Source organism: Nipponia nippon, unplaced genomic scaffold, assembly GCF_047370975.1.
Source record: "Nipponia nippon isolate SJK-2023a ecotype South Korea unplaced genomic scaffold, ASM4737097v1 scaffold_32, whole genome shotgun sequence".
Lineage (NCBI taxonomy): Eukaryota > Metazoa > Chordata > Aves > Pelecaniformes > Threskiornithidae > Nipponia > Nipponia nippon.
The window spans coordinates 3334394-3358326 of record NW_028262350.1 but is presented as its reverse complement, the minus strand read 5'-3'; the positions used below and the strand labels follow the sequence as shown (position 1 = coordinate 3358326).

The 23933-nt window shown below is 50.5% G+C and overlaps 3 protein-coding genes and 1 long non-coding RNA gene across 16 annotated transcripts; 3 read left to right on the top strand and 1 right to left on the bottom strand.

The window, feature by feature from the left end:
• Positions 1 to 16: 16 nt before the first annotated feature.
• HOXB7 (homeobox B7) lies at positions 17 to 5712 on the top strand. Of its 11 annotated transcripts, none has more exons than XM_087770067.1 (4): positions 102 to 238; positions 686 to 903; positions 1552 to 1905; positions 4756 to 5712. In XM_087770067.1, exons 2-4 carry the CDS (start codon positions 807 to 809, stop codon positions 5007 to 5009), a joined length of 705 nt encoding a protein of 234 aa, XP_087626193.1. In that variant the 5' UTR covers positions 102 to 238; positions 686 to 806; the 3' UTR covers positions 5010 to 5712. The 11 variants fall into 11 exon arrangements, with proteins under 11 accessions (XP_087626202.1, XP_087626203.1, XP_087626193.1 ...); XM_087770069.1 differs by having other exon boundaries at positions 116 to 238; positions 689 to 903; XM_087770072.1 differs by having other exon boundaries at positions 142 to 238; positions 745 to 903.
• A 2058-nt stretch (positions 5713 to 7770) lies between these two features.
• On the top strand, positions 7771 to 17492 carry HOXB6 (homeobox B6). Of its 2 annotated transcripts, none has more exons than XM_087770187.1 (3): positions 7771 to 8265; positions 15156 to 15630; positions 16948 to 17492. In XM_087770187.1, the coding sequence occupies exons 1-3, from the start codon at positions 8113 to 8115 to the stop codon at positions 17205 to 17207; spliced, it is 888 nt and encodes a 295-aa protein (XP_087626313.1). In that variant the 5' UTR covers positions 7771 to 8112; the 3' UTR covers positions 17208 to 17492. The 2 variants fall into 2 exon arrangements, with proteins under 2 accessions (XP_087626313.1, XP_009462865.1); XM_009464590.2 differs by having other exon boundaries at positions 15044 to 15630.
• LOC148054274 (uncharacterized) lies at positions 8272 to 23892 on the bottom strand. 2 transcript variants are annotated; one of them, XR_015707484.1, is made up of 3 exons: positions 23786 to 23892; positions 13000 to 13302; positions 8272 to 8998 (listed from the first exon to the last, which is right to left on the bottom strand). It is a non-coding gene; the product is annotated as an uncharacterized LOC148054274 (long non-coding RNA). The 2 variants fall into 2 exon arrangements; XR_015707485.1 differs by lacking the exon at positions 23786 to 23892 and adding an exon at positions 13868 to 15050.
• HOXB5 (homeobox B5) lies at positions 20029 to 22889 on the top strand. The gene is made up of 2 exons (XM_009464591.2): positions 20029 to 20815; positions 21726 to 22889. The coding sequence occupies exons 1-2, from the start codon at positions 20266 to 20268 to the stop codon at positions 21971 to 21973; spliced, it is 798 nt and encodes a 265-aa protein (XP_009462866.1). The 5' UTR covers positions 20029 to 20265; the 3' UTR covers positions 21974 to 22889.
• Positions 23893 to 23933: the final 41 nt, after the last annotated feature.

Sequence of the window (23933 nt, the reverse complement as noted above, 5' to 3'; positions counted from 1 at the left end):
AATAAAAGTCAATTGTGTGGGAGCTGCAGCCCTGGCCATCAAAGCCGCCCCTGCCTGGAGCGATGCTGGCGGGCCGGGCGGCGGCCGGGCCGGGGCCGGGGCCGGGGAGCCGCTGCCGGGGAGCCGCGGGGAAGGGGAGGGGGACGGGGCAACTGCCATGGCTTCTGCTCTTGTTGTTGTTCCTAGCAGTTCCCGGGTGGTGACAGGTTGGGAGGCTGTGTGGAAATCCTTCCTGAAGGTAACGTCTCTTGTTTTGGTTTGGTTCCCTCCCCCCCCCCCCCCCTTTCTCTTTCCTCCTTCTTTCTGCCTCTCTCCTCGCCCACCCCGCTGTCCCCGCAAGACGAAGCCCAGCTCTGGGTCCCCCTGCCTTCCCTCCCACTCATCTCGCTCCAAAAAAAAAAAAAAAAAAAAAAAGAAGAAGAAAGAAAAAAACCCCGCCGGTCGCGCAGCTGAGCTGCTGCTTTCTGCTCCTCCGCCTGCCCAGCCGCCCTGCGCGGCCGCGGCGGAGCGCGGGGCTGCGCGGCCCCCCGCACCACAACCGGCAAAACAGCACAGCCCCTGGACGCACATCCCCATTGTCTGGGCCGCTTCTCCTGCCTGTAAGACTTTCTTTCTTTCTAAACCCCCCCCCCCTTGAAAAAAATCGAGGCAGATCGCATTTTGGAAGGTCTCTCTGCTTCTCCAGCAGAAAGCAAATCAGCCAGCTGGTAAGGTTTTACTTCTGACTGTAATTGAGTCCCGCAGAACCGCTGACACGCTGAACAAGGGATCTGTGCGCTCTTTATTTCTCGCAACAAGAAAAGCAAATGCCAGCTCAATACGAAGCTCAAAGCCTGTGGCACTGGAATAAATTAGATATAGAGCTGAATGGCATTTGGGAAAAAAGAACTCTGAAACTATTAGGTATCAATGAGACATTTGTCCTTTTTTTTTTTTTTTTTGGGGGGGGGGTGGCCGGGGAGGGGGAGAGGGTCAAGGGGGGAGGGGAGGGAATTCTGTACAGTCTTGTGAAAAAGTACCTCGGAGCCGGGGAAATGGTGCGAAGGGGGAAATTTTAGACGGGATCAATAAAGGGATAAATAGAGCTCCCTTCCTTTTCCTCCAGCAGAGAGAGACCGAGAGGGAGACGCTGGTTTATCAGCAACGTGCTTTTACCCCCCCCCCCCCTTTTCTCTTTCTCCCTCGGTCTGAGCTGAAAACTGATTACAGGTTGCTTATCGACTCCAGCACAATTTCACCCCTTCCAGCATAGATCTTGGAGGGTTTTATATCGCATCAATTATTTATCATATTTTATAAATCCAGCAGCACTACAATTTTTTGCCCCCGAGGAGGGAGCGGGCGGCGATTGGCGCCGCCGGAGCCACGTGCCCGCGCGTCACATGGGCCGGGAGGAAAAAGGGCTCCTTTTTGGTGTAAATCTGGACTCTAATTCCGTAATATATCACGGTACCTCGTAAAACCGACACTAAAACGTCCCGACCTACAAATCACCCGGCCAAATTATGAGTTCATTGTATTATGCGAATGCTTTATTTTCTAAATATCAAGCCGCAAGTTCGGTTTTCCCATCCGGAGTCTTTCCCGAGCAAACTTCTTGCGCTTTCGCCTCCAACACCCAGCGAGCGGGGTATGGGGCCGGATCCACGCCTCCCTTCGCCGCCTCCATGCCCGGGCTCTACTCCAGTGCCAGCGCCGTGCACCCCCAGCCCCCCAGCATGTATTCCTCCGGCTACGGCCTGGAGCCCGGCTCCTTCAACATGCACTGTTCCCCTTTCGAGCAAAACCTCTCCATGATGTGCCCGGGAGATGCTTCCAAGCAGAACTGCAGCAAAACGGACCAGAGGGACTCAGATTTGCAAAGCGACAGTAACTTCCGTATCTACCCCTGGATGAGGAGCACAGGTAAGCCCCAGCCTCCCTAAAGAAAGGAGCCCGGGGTGGGGAGGGGGCTGGGGGAGTGTAAATTATTTGCTGGCGTGCGCGGGGGGCGGCGGAGGGGGAGGGGAGGGGGGAATTGTCCCCAACTCCTTTCATGACGTTTCACCGAAAACGCATCTTCAAAAGAGAGAGGGAGAGAGCGAGCCCACCCCCACCCCCCCGCCGTAAAGCCATCCTTTTAGCTTTAAATATTTATTGGTGTTGCTGGGGCTGTGTATGTGCCATGCAAAAGGCAGTTTGTCTTAGAAGGGACAGACAGAGCTGCGGAAATAATGGCCAGCCCCTTCTTCTCCTGCATCTACAGGATGGAGATTGTGCTACCCCCATGCAGATAGAGATATAGATTCCGAAAGAAACTATTTATGGGAGGTGCTTGCAAGCCTGGTTTGTGTTCTGTTAGACTGCAAAACCTTCATTTGCCAGCCCCTCACCACAATGTCCCAGACACTGCCATTAAGCGTAGCGTGTTGCCATCAGAAACAGCAACACATCATTCCCGGGGCAATTAAAAGCCCCGCTCTCAAAACGGTGACACTCCGGCCGGAATCCGGATGGACGGACGGACGGGTGGATGGACGGACGGACGGATGGATACAGGGGGGGAGCAGGTTTATCTGTGTCACCTCCCGAAAAACCCACCACGGCGGAGGGCTGGGGTGCGCTCCGCAGGCTGGGGGAGGCTCCCTGGGGGCCGCGGGGTGCTCGGCGTGGCCCTGCCGGGGGGGTGGGGGTCCCCGGGACGCTGCCCCCGCGCACGCCTCCCGCCCCCAAAGCCGCCGAACGCCGGGCGGCCCCGCTGCCTTCAGTCACCGAGGCGCCCCGTCCCGGGGCATTAATGTCAATTAACCTTTAATAAATACCCACCCCCTCGCGCGGGAGCGGGCCCGGCGCCTCCCGGCTCCCCCCGGGCCCGGCCGCACCGAGCGCACCGGGGCCGGGCTGGGCGCTCCGGGCCCGGCTCCCCCGGCTCGGAGCAGCCCGGCCGGTGTCCGTGTGCACGCGTGGTGGTGTTTACACCCGTGTAATCCTGAGAAGGGGGGAGAGAGGCTCTGCCGTCCCGGCTGGGAGCGGAGGGGAAGGCGGAAGCCGGTTTTCCAGCCGCCCCGGCTTCGGCTCTGCCGTGCCAGGCTGCAACGGGAGAGCATCCCTGCGAGCCAGCCTCCCTCCGCGGCCAGGGACCCGGGCAGGGTCCTGTGAGTAACCCTGGGGGCGAGGGGAGTGCGGGCCAGCCTCCCTGCCAAGCAGAGGGAAAAGAAAACAGCGGAGCAGCCAACGCATAGCGGCTTATAAAGGCAGGAGTTACCCTCACACTTATTTGGTGGTCAGTTCTTTCCATTACCTGCTCCATAATTCATTCACTTTTACAGTTGATTTATCAAAGACCAAATATTTCTGGTCGTAAACACTTCACCTCTGCTTTTATCTGACTTTAGATTTAAGAAGCCCCCCCACTCGCCCCCTTTTTAGCCTGTGACGCTGCGAGGATCAACATTAGAGAGGGTCTGGAAGCAGGGAAACGGGTCCTGCGCTCAAAAAAACCCTGGATACTCTGGGATCTGCTGAGCCTAAACCCAGAAAAAGTCGACCTCGGTCATAAAAGCGGGGTCCCCCCTGCCTCCCCCCCGTGCCCCATGCCCACTGTGCGATCGCGCTTGTGGAATTTCATCAGCGAGCAGAGATAGAGTTGTCATCCCTATTCAGCAGCAGTTTATGGCTCTCCCCTCAGCGGATTTTACAACCCACATTCCACGACCTGCACATTTTTACTTTACAGCTAGCCTGGCTATTTTGCTTCTTTTTTTTCTCCTTTTAATGACTGGATCTTTTCTTCTTTTAAAAAGAAAGGGGGGGGGGGTAAAAAAAGGGAAGAAGAGGAGTCCGGTGGAATGTGTGGAGGAGAGGCCGAGGGCTGCTGTTCGCCATCCCCACCGCTCTGGGAAAGAACACATTACACTATAGATCTACATAGCATTTACACAGAAAATAGAGTCAGGATCACAAACACCATATTGTAGAACTATTTCCAAGCGGACTGCAGGAAATACCGGGTGGAAGGGAGACGGCGGAGCTGGGCCCTTCCCAAAGCCCGCTCGCAGGCAGCGGGAGGGTGGGGGGAGCCTGGGGTGAGGGCTGAGGCCCTGCTCATGTGCGGACACCCCCAGAAGCGCAGCCGGGGGGAGCAGCCCCCCTGTCAGCCCCAGAAGCCACTGCTGTGCCCAAAACATCCCCTTGAAATACCGAAGCCCATCACGCACCTTCCAAGCAGGCGCCCTGATGACAGCTTTAAGAGAGGACAAATAGTTGGATTTGTGTAGGTAGCAGATGCCTCTCCCGCTCTCGCTCGACCGCATTTCTGTATTTATTCCCCAACCATCCGAAATTTCTGGTGTCTAAATAAAAATTAAAGCCGGAGCTCAGAGTCTGAGCCCTGCTAGGAGGGCAGGAAACTTTCTGAAGTTGGTTGTGCGCTCGGAGACGCGCACAGGCGCACACACAGACACACACACAAAAAGCACTGCTCGCTTTTCCTGGATGAAGGGAAATTAAAGCTGGGGTGGTTGGGGGGCTGAGAACAGGGAGGGCGAGGTGGGGAAAGCCTCGAGCAGAATGAGTTGATCTTGCAAATAAAACCAAGGGCTGTCCCAGGTTGCACGGTTCCTCCGAGGATTTTGTCCCCCCCGTGGGACTGCGGTGGATGGGCGCTCGCTGGGCTGCGCCCGAAGACAAAAGCAAGAGAGCAAACCAAAGCAGCAGCAACCCCAAAACATCTCCCCTAACCCCCCGGCTGATCTAAAATCTGCATTTCTTTCCCAGGCACCGACAGAAAACGCGGCCGCCAGACCTACACCAGGTACCAGACCCTGGAGCTGGAGAAGGAGTTCCACTACAACCGCTACCTGACGAGGAGGAGACGCATCGAGATCGCCCACGCCCTGTGTCTCACAGAGAGGCAGATCAAAATCTGGTTCCAGAACAGGCGCATGAAGTGGAAAAAAGAAAATAAAACTGCCTGCTCCGGCTCCAACAGCCAGGAAAAACCAGACGTGGAGGATGAGGAGGAGGAATGAAAGGGGCGAGAGGTGGATGCAGGAAATGTGGAAACCCACGCGAGAAGAAAAGGGGGGGAAAACACACGGAAAAAAAGACTATATATTAAAATAGATAAATGATAAGTGCATAAATAATTAAAAACCCTAGGAATGATACATTGTGTTTCCTGACACTGAAAAAATACTACCTATATTAAAGTCTTTTTTTTTTTTTTTTTTTTTTGTACAATAGAATGACTATCTACCTATTAAATGTGGCTTTAGAGTCAGAATAGACACATTTTTCTATGTGAGTCTTCCTATAGTACAAGTAATTTGTAAATCTCCGTTTGTACTTCGCTGTGTACTTTTTGGTATGAAGTAACGTGGTCGTGTTTAGCACCTTTAATTTAGAAAATGTGACCTGAAGCTCTGAATGCAAATTATACTTAGCATATATAGTCCTGTACATAATATGAATGATTATCACGCCTTCTCCCTGTAACCTCTGTCGTTCTTTTCTCCTTGCTATGCTCTTTTGTCTGTGTATATTTTTACCTGCATTTCTTCCTTGTTCAAGTCTCTACGAAAAAAAAAGAAGAGAAATTAATATTGTGCTACGTAAAATGTTGTATATCAAAGTATCAAATTATTTAATGGCGACGCGTTGCTTTTTTTTTTTCTCCCCCCTTGTCTGTGATTATTATTCTTCGAAATAAAAAGGAAATCTCCAGTAACCTACCATCGCGTTGGGTTCCTTCCCCTTTTAAAAATAACACACGGGCTTTTGGAATTGCTTTTTCTCATGTAAAATAAATATACTAGAAGGTCCTTTTAGATGAACACGTGCCCCGACCTATCATCCTGGACCTCTCTCTTTTTTTAGGAAACTCACTCCTTTCAAAATTTTAGTGCCTTTTAGTAGCTTTGGGGAATGCACTAAGGTATCAGTGCTCTTCGGGGCTCCCGAAATGCGGGCCGGTCTCCTCTCTCTCCCTCTGCGATTGCGCTGGGGCTATTGCTGAAGGAGGTAAGAGCATAAAGGAGGAATGCAAAGAAGCCAGAAACAGCCCAAATAGTCTTTCCGCCCCTTGTTTTAATTCTCTTCTTCTTGTAACTAATTTGCAGAAAACCAACCTATTTTGCCCTGCCTTTAGTATATATATTTTTTTAAGATTCTCCCTCCGCCCTTCAATTACTTTACCGCGGACTGGAACTCTTTCATTAGCACCAAATAATGTTTAGCATCAAAGCACGCATAAAATAAATTAAAGCAATTAAACGCAGGAAAAAATCAACAATGCAAAACAAAAGGCGAGTAAATTTAGGCACTTGCGCGGGGGCGCATCCTCCGCCCCCCCCCCCCCCGCCCCTGCCTGTTTATTTACATTGCCAGCCTGCGCAGTAAAACCGCGGATTCCTCCCGCGGAGGCTCCACGTAATTTACTCCACAAATGCGTTGCGCAAGATGCACAGGGAGAAGGGGAAAAAAAAGAAAAAAACCAAAAAAAAAACCGAGCCAGCTTTGGAAGGACTTGGCGATGGCAGCTCTCCACCTTCTCCCCTTCCTTCCCTCTCTGGCTCGCTGCTGCTTCACCACCCACCGCCCTGGAGGACCGCATGTCCTAAGCGCAGCGCATCCTTCAGCAGGTTTTAGCGAAAATAAGGTGCCACGTCAAGCATCTGCGCGCCCACGTCCCTAACACAGATTTGCGGTATATGCTGCACGGACTAATTATGGGAAGCCCATTATTAAAGGCAGCAGCTATTACGGCTTTTGCAGACTGAAATTCCCACTTGAAGGGAAAGGAAAATAGAGGGAAATCTTCCTTTTTCCTTGGTGAACCCCCTTGGTGCAATCTCTTTGCGGGAGCGCTCTGTGCATAGCGGGGATGGAGGGGGAAAACAAAACAAAACAAAAAAAGCAGCGCTTCCAGAAATTTCCCCCCCCGCTGCTGGACCGCAGTGGCCCGGCTGGTTGCCCCCCTGGCACGGACCTCTGCGGTCGCGGGGCGAGCAGGAATTGAGGAAAATTCCATGGAAAAAAAAGGCAAAGCGAGGCACACCGAGGCTTTAATGCGCTGAAGCCAGGGCAGCGGTTTAGCGGCGGGGTGACCCACCTTGCCGGAGCACACCCCCCCCCCAACCCGCGCTATAGCGGGGCCGCGGGGGGCCCCGGGCGGGTCCCGGCGGCTCCCCGGGGGGGGTCTGGCCGTGGGGGGCCCGGCAGGCGCGAACCCCGCCGGCTCGGCTCTGCCCGGGGCATGGGCACCCCGGCCAGGCTTTTATTGCCTTTATTTGTCTCTTCCCCCCCCCGCCCCCGAAATCTGCTGATTGCCCCTTTCAGCAGAAAGGATCCCGATTGCGTCAAAAAAAGACATCAAAAATCCCACCCGAACCCCACTGTTTTACTGTGTCTTTCCCCATTTAAAAGCCAACCCCAGCCCCAAGCTCCTTATTCCGGGGGGGCCGTTAGTGTCCGGAGCCTAACGTGCGAGGCGTTATTCGATTATTTCTCTCCAACACCCCCCCGCTTGCAACCAAGGAGGGGGGGGGGGGGAAAATCCCTGAACCCGCTTTCATATTCTTTTATTTTTGTTTAAAAAAAAGATGGCGGCTAAGAAAAAGACTGCTGTTAAACCGGTCATGAAGAAATGCAATAAATTCCTTGTTGTTTTATGAAAATTTACAACTTTGTGATAGAACTTTATGAGTGGCTGGGTTCTGGGATTGGCCAGAGCCGGTCATGTGGACTGCTAACCGTGAACATGAACTTTTTATTATTTCCCATGTGGTTATATTGCACCATTCTTCTGTCCGCTGCACCTTGGGTCGGATCAGTGTCCTCTATAGGGCTCTCGCCTCTTTACATTTTTTTACTTTTGTGTATAAGCTCGATAGGGCTAAAACAGGGGAGAGGGGAGGGGGGACGCCTATACACACATCCACCCGCACACCCAGACACCCACCTCCGCACACACACATAGCAAGAGAGTTATATCTTTTTTTTTAATTTTTTTTTTTTAATTCCTCTGTTAATTTGCCTGCTGATTTGGAATCTCAGTAGTAATGGAGGGGCAGAGGAGATTCTGGACCGAGTGGAGGCTATCATTTTTCACAGAGGGAAGTTACTCCATTTTCTATGCAAATGACAGAAATGCAAGAAGCTCTCACAAGTCAGAGAGGCAATCGACGGCTATCAGGTTGGGACAATATTTGTCAGCTAACAGATAAGCAAACGCTGTCTCTCTCTCCCTATATATTTTACTTATACCACAGAAATGGACGTCAAAAGGTAAGGGAATAATATCTGCTTCTCTTAATTTAATTTTTTCTTTGAGAAAATGCATTTGTCAAGCTGCCTTTTCTGTTCCATTCCCCTTCTCCCTCTCCCCTCTACCCGGGGAGGGGAAGAGAAAGAAAAGGGTGGGGTGATGAAGAAGGAGACACTGGAAGAAATCAGGGGTGGTGGAAATCTGTTGAAGTGACAATTTCCCCGAAAAAGTGTAGCGTAAAGGTGAGAAGGGGAGAGGAAGGGGAGAGAAAGGAGAATGGAAAAAAGGTAAAGAAAGAAATTGAGAGGAGGAAAGAAAGAAATAGAGAAGGAAAATAGAAAAAATGTAAGAAAGCGAGAAAGAAAGAGAGGGAGAAAGAAACAGGGGAAGAAAATAAGAAAGGAAATGAGAAGGTGAAAGAAAAATAAAATAACGGAATAAGAAGGAAAAATAAAGCCTGTAAGGTCACCTGGAGATAGTAGACTTGGAATGAAGGATTTTGCAGTAGCTCGGTGACGGAGGCTTTTAGAGACTGCCTTTAAAAAAATACCAAACCCGTTGTGGGTAGTTGTCGTGTTTTATTTTTTCCCCCTCGCAGAATCTCTTGCCAGTTTGCCTGTCTTCAGGCGAGCCCAGTAATTCGGCGAAGTTTGTGTGGAAGCCAGTTGGGTTTTGCGTTGCTCTCCAGGGTCATTATTATGTGGGTGGTTTCTTCGGAGAGGGCAGTTCGCGGCAGTCCTCGGAAATAAGGTTCTGGAAATTAGTTAAAAAAAAAAAAGGGGGGGGAACAAAAAAAGAAAAGAGAAAAAAAAAAAAAAGATAATAAGAATGAAGCCAACCCAGAGCGCAGCGCTCTCATTGTATTTTTTTTTTTCCCCCTCCCGAAACTCCCAAATGAAGCTGACGTTGCGATGCCATAAACCTTGTATTTAATTGCGTTCTGCAGTGTTAACGGGGCTTTACGGCTTTCCCGGCCGGAATCCCGGCGTGGGGGCCAGCCCCGCCGTGTGCCGGTGCTCTTCCACCCCGGGCTCCCTGCAAAGCTCCCTCCCCTCTCCCTCCCCGATTCCCTAACGCTTGCCTTCGGGTTCAGGAAAATATTTGTCCGGAGACACCCGTCATTTTAAATGTGTTTTTTTTTTCCAAGATTTCCAGGGGGGAGGGGTTGAAATATAGTACTAATTGCTACTGTTACGAGGTGGTTTTTAAATAAGATAATGTAAGAGCCTGTGTATGCGAAGCGAGATTGAGTAAGAAGAGATTCATTACTTAAGCATAAACCATTTTATGACGTGACGATTTATCTCGCCTAAACTGACTGTGCCTGAATATTGTGTGGACGAGAGTAAATGATCGCAAGCGGTGGAAATAATAAACAGAAAGTCATTTTTAAAAGCTATTTCTTCCCGAACCTGTTACATTTTTCATAAATCACGGGGGAAAAAAACCCTAATGCCGGTTCAAACGCCTGTTCTCCCTTTTCCCTAAGTCTCTCCGCGCTCGGTTGGTTGGGTTTTTTTGCTCTTTGTAAGAAAAAAAAAATTATAAAAAATAATTTAATTTAGAAACCTTGCTCCAAAACGCTTTTACGCCGATTCTTCCCCATCCTGCGTGGGCAACCACTTGTGGAAAGCACGCACCTCGGTGCGGGCAGGTCTTTTTAACCATTTCAGCCCGGTCTGGCGTGGGATGAGCGGGGAAGCTCCCCGCACCCCCGGGGGTGGAGGGGGGGGGTCCGCGCTGCTCCCGGCGGGGCTCCGCTCCCGGCACCTTCCCTCGCTTATTTATTTCAGAAAACAAACCCGAGCGGCCCCGGGCGCGGGCAGCCCCCGCCGCCCGGCCCCGGTGCGGCCCCGGGCTCGCCCATTCCCCGCCGTCTGCTGCCATCTACCGTCGGCGGCGGCGGGCGGCGGCTCCCGGGGGGCTCCCCGCTGCCGGTGCCCCGGCGGGGGGGGCCCTGCCCCGGCCGCCCTCCCCTCTCCCCGGCCGGACCGCAGCCCCCCCGGCTCCGCTTCGCCCCTGCGGCCTGCTGCCCTGCCGCGCGTTGCGGGCGCTGGATGTGCTTTTCGCTATACGCCTAGCCCTAAAGCGGCTGAATATACACGTATAGGGTGCTTTCGCACATATATGTGCCCTCACTTGGGAGCTACGGACATGCCATGTGCGCGTGCTGATCTATACATCCCCCAGCCTACGCCGCCCCGCTGCACCTCCGTTCCGCGCCACGGGCGTGCAAAACCTATAGGCGCACCCCCGCGTAAAGGCTGGCATCTCTCTGTCTATAGGCAGAGGGGAGGTGAAGGGTGGCCGGGGGGTTGCTGAGCGCGAACGCAAGCGGAGATGTGGGAGAACGCAATGCAGTAATGACGTGCGAGGCGAGGGGGGTTCAGCTCGTCGTAAGAGGCAGAGGAGCCTGCGGGTATTTCTCGCTTGGCGTGGGCACCTCGGAGGGGGCTGGAGAAGCTACGTCCAGTCGTGCGCACAGACCTGAGGTGGTTGCTGGGGAAGGAGCGGGGAGTAAAGGCAGACGACGAATCACTTTTAAGTTACTGTAGGCTTTGAAGGGACAATGCGTGCCTGTTATTTTAAAAGGTTTCTCTCTCTCCCTCCCTCCCTCTCGCTTTCCCCTCTCGTTTTCTCCTTCGACCACACAGTTTCCTGGCAACTGTTTACGTCTGGGCTGGGGATATTTTCTCGAGGAAAGTGAGATGCCCAGGGACTATGTTCAAAAAAAATAAAGGGAGGGGAGAAAAAAAAAAAAAGTTTCTCTCTTTTGACCAGCAACAGCCGTGATTAACTTGTTCCGTGCTGTAATTCCCAACACCCCCAGCGCTCGCTTTCCGCATTTCGTGATCCGTCTCGCCCTTCCCTCGCCTTCTCCCTGCTTTCCCAATATTATTTGACCAGCAGCCCCCTCTCCCCTTCCCAGGGCTTGCTTTCGCGGAAATACCTCGGTCTGGATGCATTGGACTCCCCCCGTGTCCCTCTCCCCCTCTGCCCTCCCCTCCTCCCCCCTCCCCCTTTTTTTTGTTAATAATTAGCTGCACTCTTTAATGGAACAATGGTAGATTATTATTGCTTCTTTTCAAAGATCCCATTAACAAGGTTATTATGCACTGCACGGGAAGTCAGGTAAATTAAACTTAAATGGCTGGAAATTAAGTTTCAGGCGGTTATGCGGGGAGAGCGGGTATTTTTTTCCACCTTCGGGGACGGCTGTGTTCAGCACCGCAGCCCCCCAGCACTGCAGCCCCGCAGCACCCCAGCCCCGCAGCACCCCAGCCTCGCAGCACCCCAGCCCCCCAGCACCCCAGCCCCCCAGCACCCCAGCCCCGCAGCCCGGCGGGGCTCTGCCGGGGCTTTTTTCCGCTGTGCTGGTGGGGCTGCAGGAGAGCCCAGGGCAGGCTGCTCTGCTGCCAAAGGCTCTCTGTGTCTGACTCCAGGAACAAGGGGTTATTTCAAGTGTTTTCGTGGTGTTGGCTTGACTTTATGGCTGCAATAAGTCCCTCGGTAGGGAAACCCCCGCTGTGTTCTCACTTCAGAAGGATCGGGAATTCCAGCTCCGCATGAAAAAAAGAGTTTCATTTTTTATTGGAACCAACTGCACTGAACTTTCTACCAAGTTCTTAGCGGGTTTAGCTTTCACACAAGCAATGCTCTGTTCTGTTTGCCTTTCGAAATATTTGGGTGTTGTTTTAATCCCCTCATCTATCTGCCTGGCTCTGCTTGGTGGGCTTGGCGTTTGCTGGCCAGAAAAGCAAAGCGACAAAAAGTGGGACCTTCCTGGGCAGAGAGCTGGGGTTGTACATACTGTAAATACTTCTCTTTATCTGTATTTATCCCCTGCCAGCTGAGTGATGTCTGTCAGGAGGGGAAAGCCGGCTTCCCGGCGCAGTGAAATGGCTTTATCGCCTCCTCCTTCGCCTGGGTTTGAGGAGCCGAGGCCAAAGCCCGAGGGCAGATGTGCCCAGCGGTGCCCTACGGCCGGGGCCGCCTGAGGGGCTGCTGTACGAGCTCGCTCCTGCGGCCGCCGTGGCTCCGTGCCTGCGTCCCTCCCGGCCGGGCCGGGGCTGGCGGCGTCCAAAGAAAACATATTCGCAAAATCGGGCTCGGATTTACCTTCGGACTTCAGCGGGGCGAGCGTCTGTTAAACAGCTACGCTAATAAGGCACCATTCTAATTTTTTTTTTTAATTTATTTTTTGTTTCTGAAGCTGTTGAAGTGGGAATAGAAACCACCTCTGTGCTAAACGTTCGGTTCTCTGAGATTTAGTGCGGTTTAAGACCTCTGCTCGTATTTACATGTATTATAGGTGGCAAATCAATTAGACCGCGGGCCTGACCCTGCGGAAGATGAAAACTATGACAGGCGTTGGGGTTTTTTTTCACCTTGGGAACCAAGTTTTCTTCTTTTCTTTTCCTCCCCCGAATAACCAGCTCTAGGGGCATCCTCCTACGAGGCGAGAGGTATTATTTCTTATCTATAGCGCGTCTAAGATGTCAGCAATAAGCAATTAGCAAGCGGCCAGCTTCGATTAGTGCATTTTTATTCTCTTTTAAAATGTCGACTGTCAAACTGCGCAAAAAGCCTGGTTTAGCCACGAAGGTGCTAGGCTGAGCGGCATTTTACCCCGGCAAAACTTGGGGGAGGGGGATTTTTTTTTCCCCCAAACAATTTCCAGGGATTTATTTGCAGAGCAATCACGCGAAGTGAGAGAAAGCATTAGAGCAAACATTTTCAGCAGAGGTACTCACGCATCGAATTATCAGGACATCCCATTTCTTAGCCCAAAATTTGCATGCGGAGCTGATCATCCCAGATAAGCGCTGGGTTTGCAGAGCAACAAATATTGCGTAACTCTAATCAACTGGGTGAGCTGGTCGTTCCTGCAAAGCAGTTAACTTCAGGCTCTCATCCGATCCTGGTGTGGGTTTGGGGTTTTTTTTTCTTCTCTAGTCACCGTTCCCTTTCAATCTCACTTTTTTTTTTTTTTTCCTTGCATACCAATAAAGCAGATCTACGTAAGTTTGGGTCCATTCCATACACAAAGGGAAACTCTGCAAGAACAAATATAAGAGATATCAGTCAGAGAGGGGGTGGAGGATGGAAAACTACTTCCTTTGCATGTTATTTCCTTGAATTATAAGGATTACGTTTCAGTCGAAATGTTCATTGCAGCCGTGGCATGAAACAATCTTGGCTTTGCTGCTGTAAACATGATGTTTAAAATAAATTAGCTCGTAATAAGATACCGGTTTCGTAGATACTTAAAGCTCCGTCAGAGAGAGCCGCATTGGCAGCGCTACAGTCACCATGTAATATATGTAATTCTAGATTTGTAGCACACACATTCACAGACTCAAGTAGAGGGGAGTGTGTATTATAAGGCGTGTCGTTTCACTGCATGTAAGACCCGACAGACGGATGGCTACAAATTCGGACAGGAAACAAATCCTTGATAAAACGCGAATGATCGGGGGGACAGTCCTGGGTTTAATTTAGTTGTGGTTTGTTGGGGGGGTTTTTTTGGTTTTGTTTTTTTTTTTTTTTTTTTCCTGTGAGATCGCTCTGATTTTCCCATTGGAAAAAAAGGGAAGGCGGCGGTCAGAGATCCAACCCTACCTTGAGCAAGCCGGGATCTGAGGGGGGATGCACCAGGTAGAGCAGAGCACATCTCTGGCGAGGAAACCCGGGCAAAGCCGAGAGGCAAAGCCCAGAGCAAAGTGCAGCTTTGAGGGTGACCGGGAATTGCTCGAGACTTTGGGAATTATCCCTTCCAGCCTTTTAACTCTGCAAAAATAGGTATTTCGCAGTGGGGACCGGCTCAAAGGGGGGGATGCAAAACGGCGGGGTCTCCGCGCCCCTCCCGGGCAGCAGCCCCAGCACACCGCCGGCTTTCTTCTCCTTAAAAAAGGGAAAAAATCTCGATCGGTAACGATCAATAAACTCAGCTTTTGACCGTAACCCAAGGCTTCCTTTTAGCCATAAAAGGTCGGGCATAGATTTGGTATTAACAAAAAAACGCAAGAGGGCACAATGCGGTACCGGCCTCCGGAGGAGATCGGGATTTAGCAAGGGATATAAAGGAAATACTTCGATTTTCCATTTATCTCCCGAATACGGAGCTTTTGCAGAGCGAAAAAAAAAAAAAAGGGAAAAAGATGCGATCTGTGAACAGCGAAGGTTTGGTTCAAGCGAGCGCAGCTTTTCTGAGCAGGGAATGCTAATCTATGGTAATTAGATAATCATGAACCGAAATAAGTTGTCAAAACCGATTTCTTCTCCGATAGCAAATCTAAGTTAATCAACCCGGCGGGATCTCCTCTTGCAAAGTTCCCACACAGACACACACCAAACTTTTTTTTTTTTCCTTTTTGTTTTGTTTTCTTTAACTGCAGCAAAGTACCCGGCCATTTCAGGACGATTTACAAACACCAGGGCTTAAAGTTTTCCGAATGCGAATAATTAACTCCCCCCCCCTCCACCCCCCCACCCCCCCCTTACAGCCGGCATTTGTGTACGTTAGCTGTGTGTAACTACACATCGGCGCGCAGGCGGCCGGCCGCGCAGCCGGGCTCTCGCACACCCCCGCGCCGGGCGCCGGGGGCGGGGGGGCCGCCGTTATTTATTTATGAAGCTCCGAGCGCGCCGGGAATGTTTCTTTCGGCAGATATTATATATTTGGTTAAGGGGGTGCATTTCTGTTGTTTAAAAGGGAGGGAAAAGGGGGTGGATGGTTTGTTCTTGGGGTCCCTGGTGCAATCTCAGCTCCTCATGGGTGCTATTTTGCAACCTCAGGCGCCTGCTATTGGTCAGCCCATGATCAGATGGTTGTATTTCCTTGTGTCCCTCGCTGGCACCACGCCATCTCCCTTCAGCTAAAACCCAATCTCCGATATACTACTAATAGCTAAACCACTTGGACTATAAAACACAACAAATCATAAAGCCGGGAAAGGACGGCAGGCTCCTTCCAATGAGTTCTTATTTTGTCAACTCGACCTTCCCGGTGAGTCTGGCGGCGGGGCAGGAGCCCTTCCTGGGACAGATCCCGCTATATCCCTCGGGCTATGCGGATCCTTTGAGGCACTACCCCACCACCTATGGAGCCACGGGCGTCCAGGAGAAGGGCTATACCTCCTCTCCTTACTACCAGCAAAGCAACGGAGCCTACAGCCGCAGCTCCGCCTGTGACTATGGGGCCGGCGGGTTTTTCAGGGAGAAGGACCCTGCCTGCGGCCCCCCCAGCCTGGACGAGGTGCCCTTCGCCCCCGAGCCGCGCAAGTCGGACTGCGCGCAGAGCAAAACTGTGTTCGGAGAGAGCGAGGAGCACAAGTGTTCCGCCCCGGTTTACCCCTGGATGCAGCGGATGAACTCTTGCAATAGTGAGTTTACTCTTTTACAGAAATAAATACATCAATCTCCTCCCCCCCTTTCTTATTTGTTACCGCCAGAGAGAGAGAGCGAGCGAGCGAGGGAAGCAGGGATAAGGTTCACTTTAGAGCCCAAACTTCCAGCGGGGAAGTTGGGCGACACGAGAGGCTCCAACTTGCTCCTGACACGCACCAAAACTTCACGCCGCTGAAGTATTTTTCTCCCAGCACCCCCCCAGCTAAAAAGTTTGCCCCGCATTTAAACCCCAATACAGTATTTCTCCATCCCACCCCCCCCTTTTTTTTTTTTTTTTTTTTCACATTCCAGTTTGCGTGTCACTCAGCTACACCGATTTGTCTCTGTCTTTCCCCCACACGCACAGGGAGATATCTTTCCTAACTCAGACCTGGATGACTTTACACACGCACGGACCCGCGCCCCCACGCAGCTCCCTCTCTCGCTGGCTACCCGCTCTGGAATTAAATAATATAAAAGCGTTTAAATATTTGAAAGGAGAGGGCTACATTTTTAATGAAACTCGCACATAATGAAAAGTCTGCCCGGGGAGAATTTTTTTCCCCCTGGTGATATATGACTTCTTTAAGTGCTGTTTCCTCAATCAGGAAAAAAAAAAAAAAAATGGAGGGGGGGGAGAAAAATAATAGAGGCTCACCACCCTCCTTCCCATGTTTAGATGCATTTGTTGCCTTTTAAGTTCCAAATTGATGTCCATTAGCGCAGGGACATAAAGTGTTGTGTCCTCTTTAATGTAGAGTTTGGGCAGATCGATTCACTTCATTATTGCTTAAATGCTCAGATCTATTACAGTTGCCGGTAGTGTGGAAAATAGCGAGGGCGGGCGGGGGGGAGAACACCTTGCGATTTTTCATCCCGGAATAAGATAGATCTCGCCCTGTCTCCCCAGCCCTGCCTGCAGTCTGGCAAGTTCAGCATTAACCCTTCTGCCCTGCTGCCTGCAGCGCGGCTGCGGATCCTCCGCGGGTGCGGCCCGGCGGCGGAGCCCCCCTGCGCGCACGGAGGGGCTCCCCCGCCCCCGGGCTGATCTGGGGGTCGGCCAAAGCCTGCGGAGGGCAGGGGAGCGGGCACGCACCCCTCCGCACGCAGCCGCGGTGCGGGGCGTAGCATCCCCGCGGATTATCCAGCATCTCCGCGGCTCCACTAAACCTCAGGGCTTTCCCCTCTTTTTCCTCCCCTCTCTTTTTTTTCCCCCCTTTTTTCCCCACTTCCCCCTCCTCTCCCCCCCCCCCCCATTTTTTTCCTATTTTTTTTTCCTATTTTTTCCCTATTTTTTTTTGCGGGTGTCACAGGTTCCTCCTTCGGGCCCAGCGGCCGCAGAGGCCGCCAGACCTACACCCGCTACCAGACGCTGGAGCTGGAGAAGGAATTTCACTTCAACCGCTACCTGACCCGGCGCCGGCGGATCGAGATCGCCCATTCCCTCTGCCTGACGGAGCGGCAGATCAAAATCTGGTTCCAGAACCGCAGGATGAAGTGGAAAAAAGAGAATAAATTGCTCAACTCCTCGCAACTGAGCGCGGAGGAGGAGGAGGAGAAAACGGCGGAGTGAAAGTATTATTTAAAGCACACACAACAAAAAGAAAAAAATAGAGAGGGAGTGAGTGAGTGTGTGTGAGAGCCGAGAGGATGAGGGGGGTGTGGGCTGGCAGCGAGGACAGGGAAAACCTGCACATTGGTGGGACAAGCCCTCTGCAGCGGCGGCAACAGCTAGAAAGTTTGGGCCACCAATGCCATGGACTCGTGTTCCCAGTGAGCTGTCGTGTCCAGAAAAAAAAAAAAACAAAAAAAACACAAAAAAATCAGGCTTCTAGTTGCGTTTTTTAATTTTTTTTTTCCCTTTCCTAGACCTCCCTCCCCTCCCACTCCACCCCCCGAAATGAAATAATAATAATACAAAAGTGAAGAGAGAGAGAGAAGGAGGAAAGGAAAGGGAAAGAGAAAAGACAAAAAAAAAAAAGGACTCCTACCCGTGTTTCTACCCTTGGTGTCACTGTTAGTAATCTGCTAACTCTTGTATTTAATGGAAGTGCTGCAATATATGTCATTTGGGGTGTTTATTGTCTTAATTTTGTAAAAATGTTTCATGCACGGTTGACATAGGGTTTTTTGTTCATTTTTCTTTTTTTTTTTTTTTTTTTTCTCCTTTGGTAAATTAATCAAGCCCTGGGGTCTTTGTAATTAGTTTTTTGGGGTTTGTTTTGTTGTTTTTTTTTTTTTTTAAAAAGGAAAATCTACTGAAAGAACGAGTACTACCTAAAAGGATGCAAAAGCAACACCACCACCAGAAAAAAAGTTATATTTTATTAATTTTTGTACGTGTTGTGTTTGAAGTTTGTCTTAGGTATGAACATGGAATTCTCTAATAAAAACAAAGTCTTCGAGCTCACGCACACCACCCTGTCATCATTATTACTATTATTATTATTATCTTTCCCTTTTCCAGGGGAACTTGCCATTCTTAAGGAGCAGAGAGTTGTAAAGGAAGCCTTGCTTCTCTCTGTATGACACTGTCTCCTAATCTGCAAGGACAAGCAGCTCCGAGCCCGCGGAAGTTACAGTGGAGAGATAAATCTGGTTTTCCCTCTTTTTGTCTAATCTGAAATGGAAGACCTTTCACCAATAGTATTTCCTCGCTGACATTCTGCTTTAGTATCGCTCTTTTTTTATTGTTACAGTACAAAGAGTTATGACGAAACGCTCTCCATATACATAATAAATCAAGGAAACAGGCAAAAATATGCTCTCATTTATCTACCAAAGATACCTAACATTTGCCTAGCATCTTTCAAACATCTGGTCCCCTACTTCATATCCCCAAATCAAAGTGAAGTGTATTGCAAAAAAGTCCAGATTTCAAGGGAATTTGCCCTGCGAAACGAGGAGCGTCTCAGCTCCGGGAATACAGCCTCCGTTTCGGGGGGGGAAAGAAGTGGAAAAAATCTAAACTGAGTCTGGTGAGCTCCTTTAAAAGAGTAGATTTTTATTTTCGCTTGAAAGCGTTTTCAATGGCTCCTTTCGAGAGGCTGGCTTTGCTCGGGATGGGATGGGGAAGGTTTCTGCTCCGTACCAAAGAGGAATCTCGTGCATGCAAATAGCGAACTTTTCCTGGGTTTGGGAATTAAACGAAAGGAAGTGCTTTTTCTGCTGGGGATTTAGGACTGGAAGCAGGCGACCAGCCCAGCCTATTTCGGATACCGTTTTCTGCTGCTTCTCGGGGGGAAAACGCGATGTAACAGTATCTCCTGCCTCCGTCCCCTTTCCCCTCTACCCACAAGGAATACCTATGTATGAATGCATTCCCCCATGCCACAAGCTGGTTTAATGTCAGTCACTTTTAAAATCAATTCATGCAGAAGCTTCACAGCTGTAGGACATTTACTATTATTGCCACGCTTTTCATTGCCCGTAATTATTATAATTATATGTCACTTTCAATATGGCGCATAATTTCCAATGAGTTGCAGACAAGCATATGAAATTCCTAAACTGCCTTGGAAAAAAAAAAAAAAAAAAAAAAAGGAGAGAAAAGAGAAGAAGAAGAGGAAAAAAAAGAAAGTAATGCTTAACAAAGCACAGCTCTTTCACGACGTTTTTACCAATTTCAGAGTGCTTTTGCTCCCCAATATTCCTTGCAGGTTAGCAAATGGAAAGGAAAAACAACGTAGCACAACGCTGTGTTCAAAGAGGACATGAAACGCTCAGGAACAAGAACATCCTAAAACCAACGTTGGCAACCAGTTCCACCGCCTGGACTTTCCTTCTTTGCTTTTATTTCTCTTCCCCCCCCCCCTTTTTTTTTTTCCCTCCCCCCTCCAGAACTAAGGTGCGACCGCAGCGCCGGCTCCGCGCTCAGCGGGCGGCCGAGCTTCACTTTTCGGACAATAACACGCGAAATAACCCCGAGCTCCCCCCCCCCCCAGCCTCGCCTCGGCCCCCCCCTCCCGTCAGACATTAAACGAGAAGACTGCCCGGCCTCCCGGCGACCCGGCACCTCATCCCTCGCCGCCTCTCCGACTGCCCCGCCGCCGTTAGAAAGGGAGAAATTAAGAGTTTAATAAAGCAAAGGAGCCGGGCGAGGGCACCCACGCGGGGAGCGCGGACGCGCGAGCCGCCGCAGGGTCCGTGTGTGTGTCCGTGTCCCCCCCCCCCCTTTCCTCTCCGCCTTGGTTTTGGGGAAGGAAAAGGGCGATAAAGGGGGGGGGGGTGCGGAGCGGCGGGGCCGGGTTTGGGGGTGCGGGGCCCCCCCCGCGCGCCCTGCGTGCCCCCGCGCGGCCGGCAGGTGGCGCGCTCCGCCAAGGTGGGGGGCGCCGCGCGCGCGGGGATTCGGGGCGCCGCGCGCCGACTTGGGCCTAAAACGGCTCCGCGATCGTCATTATTTGTAACCATAGAGCATGAATTACCTCTTGAGGTCATCAGTGAGAATTTACGACTGGTCAACAAAAGCACGTGATTCCCAAACGCACCCACACCCTCCCCCCATATTTGGCCGCATACATAGCAAAAACGAAGTACAGTGCATTGCTATAATTCATTAATACATCATAAATCGTCAAGCACAGGGTTATAACGACCACGAGCCACAAATCAAGCCCTCCAAAATAACCCAAATGAGCTCTTACTTTGTAAACTCGTTCTCAGGGCGCTACCCAAATGGCCCCGACTATCAGTTACTAAATTATGGGACCAGCAGTTCCATGAACGGTTCTTACAGAGATTCAAGCACCATGCATTCCAGCTCTTATGGCTACAACTACAATGGGATGGACCTTAGCATCAACCGCTCAGCCTCCTCTAGTCACTTTGGGGCTGTGGGGGAGAGCTCCCGCGGTTTCCCTTCTCCAGCTCAGGAGAGCAGGTTTAGACAGGCGTCTAGCTGCTCCTTATCTTCTCCCGACTCCCTTCCCTGCTCCAACAGCGAGAGCCATGGAGGCAAACCCGCCCCGTCCCCCTCCGACCAAGCTACTTCTGCCAGCACCACCAACACAAATTTCACAGAACTAGACGAGACCAGCGCGTCCTCGGGAGCCGACGAGGGCACTCCAATAAGCAGCAGCATCCCCCGAGCGCAGGCAGAGCCCATCGCAACCTCCACCGCAGCAACAGAAGGGCAGGCACCTCAGATATTCCCTTGGATGAGGAAACTTCACATTAGCCATGGTACAGCTACTTCTTTTTCCGTCGTTGTCGTTGTTGTTGTTTATTTTCGCACCCCCCCTCTCTTTTTCTCTTGTGTTTTTTCCCCCCCTTTTCCCTCCCCACCCCCCCACCCCGCTCCCTTTTTTCCTCTCCTTCCCTTTATTCGGTGGAGGCGCTTTGATCAGAAACGCAGCTATTTATTGCTTTTGTATTTCTTGCTCTGATCGCTGCTTTAAAGCTGCCTCTGGCGCCTGGAGGGGGGGCGATTTTATTTTAGTTTCGCTATCCTTGCCGCGAAATGTGCGCTTATTTCAAGCTCTTAGCTCTACGTGGACGGTGGGAGAAGGCAATTTAAAAATTGAGGGAAGGGGGTGTTCCTGGGGGGGGGGGGAGAGGAGAGGAAAGGAAAGAATTGACCATTAAAATGGCATTATATGCACAGATGGGTCTCTCAGCCCTTTCCTACTCTTATTTTGCTGGGTGTAGTCTTGCCAATCTGCTCTTGACAAAACCAAAATTGCGAGGAGAAACACGGGGAATAGCGACCCCCCCCCCCCCCCCCCGCTTTTCTCCTGGAGGAAAGAAAGCGGCATTAAACCAGATGCCCCTGCAAACAGAGCCAGAAACACCCAGGCAGAGGCGAAAAAGGGAGATTTCAAGATCTCGCTTCTCCGGTTAAATTACGAATATTGAGTCGCGAATGTCGGTTCTGGAGGGGCCAAGGGTGGGGGGTTTTACACGTGTCTGGGGGTGTGCGAGAAAGGGGGGGGGGGGCTGTTATTTGGGGAATAAGCAGCTTTCCTAGCTGCTCGAAGGCGGCGAATATTTTACCTCGGTATTAAAAAAAATTAAAATAAAATAGCCTTAAGGATAACAAAAATGCTAGCAGAAAGCAAAAAACCCCAACCCCGCTGTTGTCCGTGTTATTCAGACATGACTGGACCAGACGGTAAGAGGGCGAGGACAGCGTACACTCGCTACCAGACCCTGGAGTTGGAAAAGGAATTCCACTTCAATAGATATCTCACCCGCAGGAGGAGAATAGAGATCGCTCACGCTCTCTGCCTCTCCGAGCGCCAGATCAAAATCTGGTTCCAGAACAGGAGGATGAAATGGAAGAAGGATAATAAACTGAAAAGCATGAGCTTAGCCTCGGCGGGCAGCGCCTTTCAGCCATAAATTCTAGAGGAGGAATATCCAGGAAAGAAGAGGAGGCGAGAAAGAAATACGTAAATAAATAAATAAAGCGCCGCAGATCTTAGTTTCGGAGTACTGTACAGTGAGGCACCTTCTTTTCGGCATGTGGTTGATATTCTAAAACAACGCGTATGGTACCGTTATCCCAGGACTGAGTTCATGTCGTGTTCTGTTGGGGGTTTTTTTCCTTTTTTTTTTTTTTTTTAATTAAATTTTATTTCCAGATGCTCCTCATGCTCTTGTTGTTCTTATAAATGTATGTGTCCGTGCTCTCTTGATGCTTTCTGGAAAGCTAGCATGTTTTATGTGAGCCCTTTAAATGTTATAACTTATTTATAAATTGAGAACAGATAAGATTGTTTGTTTATTTGTTGGGTTTTTTTTCCCCCCTTTCCTGAGTTTACTGCTTTTGGGTGAGTTCTTCTCTGCCTAAGCTAAAATCGGGGGTTCCTGCACTACAGTCGCAGAAAAAAAAAAAATCTAAGAAACCAAACAAAAATGTAAAAAAAAAAGGGAAAAAAAAGGAAAAAAAAAAAAAAAGAAAAAGCTCTTGTATCTTTCTGTCTTAAAATTGTCCAGTCTGTGTTTTAGTTCAAACTTCAGGCCAGGATTTCTAGTCCCAGGCTAATTCCGAGACGTACTCTTAGACGTGGGTAAACTTCACTATTAAAAAAAATGTATAAAATCGGACCAACGATAGAGTGCTCTAATGTTTGTAAATACTAGAAATATTTCTGACGTGACTAATAGACGGTTCGTAGTGGGCAGAGTGAATGCAATGTTATGTGTAAAAATGGCATCTGTCATGTCTAGCTGCCTGTTAGTACTTTGCCAATAAGCTTTTTGTATTTGTTTGTAGCTTTACTTGAAGTCAAATAAACGTTTCTCCTATTCACAAGGCTCCCAGTCGCACTTTATCCACAACCTCCGGCACTCGCAGCACAGGCTGCAGCCGGAGAGGGGCTGGCATGGGGCTGAGCCGGGCTGGGCGCTCTCGGCAGAGCTCCAGCCTCCCCTGGGCAGCTCCTCGGCAGCTCGGGAACACCAGCTCTTCCCAGCGAATCCCCCCCAACTCTTCCCAGCAAATCCCCCTCAACTCTTCCCAGCAAATCCCCCCCAACTCTTCCCAGCAAATCCCCCTCTGGCACCGCACGGGACCCGAGCGCGACCCCCCGCACCGCCCCGCACGCCTCTCCCCCGAACCAGCGCAGCCCCCCGTAGCAGACAAAACCGGTTTCAAGCCCTTCGCGTTGCAACAAGACGGTATAAACGCTGCCCCGGCGGGTTTACGTGCACTTCAGGAATTGTCAGATACAGCTGTACGCACGCACGATTTAAAAGCGAGAGGTATTTATCGCCGCATCTACGTCCACGTAAAACTGGGTGCTATAGAACTACAGATCCGGGTGTTTGTCGAGATATATTTATTTTATATATAGATATATAACATGTATATACATAATACATTTCTGTGCTAGGCTGTACTCTCTCCGCTGCCTCTCGTCCTCGGTTTCTGGCGCTTACTGCTCTCCCCTCCTGCTCCCTGGCTCAACATGTAAATACCAGCTCACAGCTCTGCAACTACGGACACTTACTACCCCGAGTCATTTTGGCTGCAGACAATTTAACATCATCAAAGATGGCAAATGTTGCCGTTTCGCTACCTAGGGAATCTAACAAGGCACGAGATACTCCGGTTTAAAGTCGCTCGGTTTGGCAAAACGCCACTGACATCTCTACAATACAGCTTAGGCTTTTTGTTCGTAGCAAGTAAAGTTGGAGCTTAAAACTTACCAAACTTAATCTCCCACTGTTTAGGTACTTCTTAAGTGATTTTGAGAGGGATGTGAAGTGGACTGTCAGATCCCAAACCATTTGCTCGCCTTCCCTTGATTTTTTTTTTTTTTTTTTTTTACCAATAGCGAACTATACCAAAAGTGGG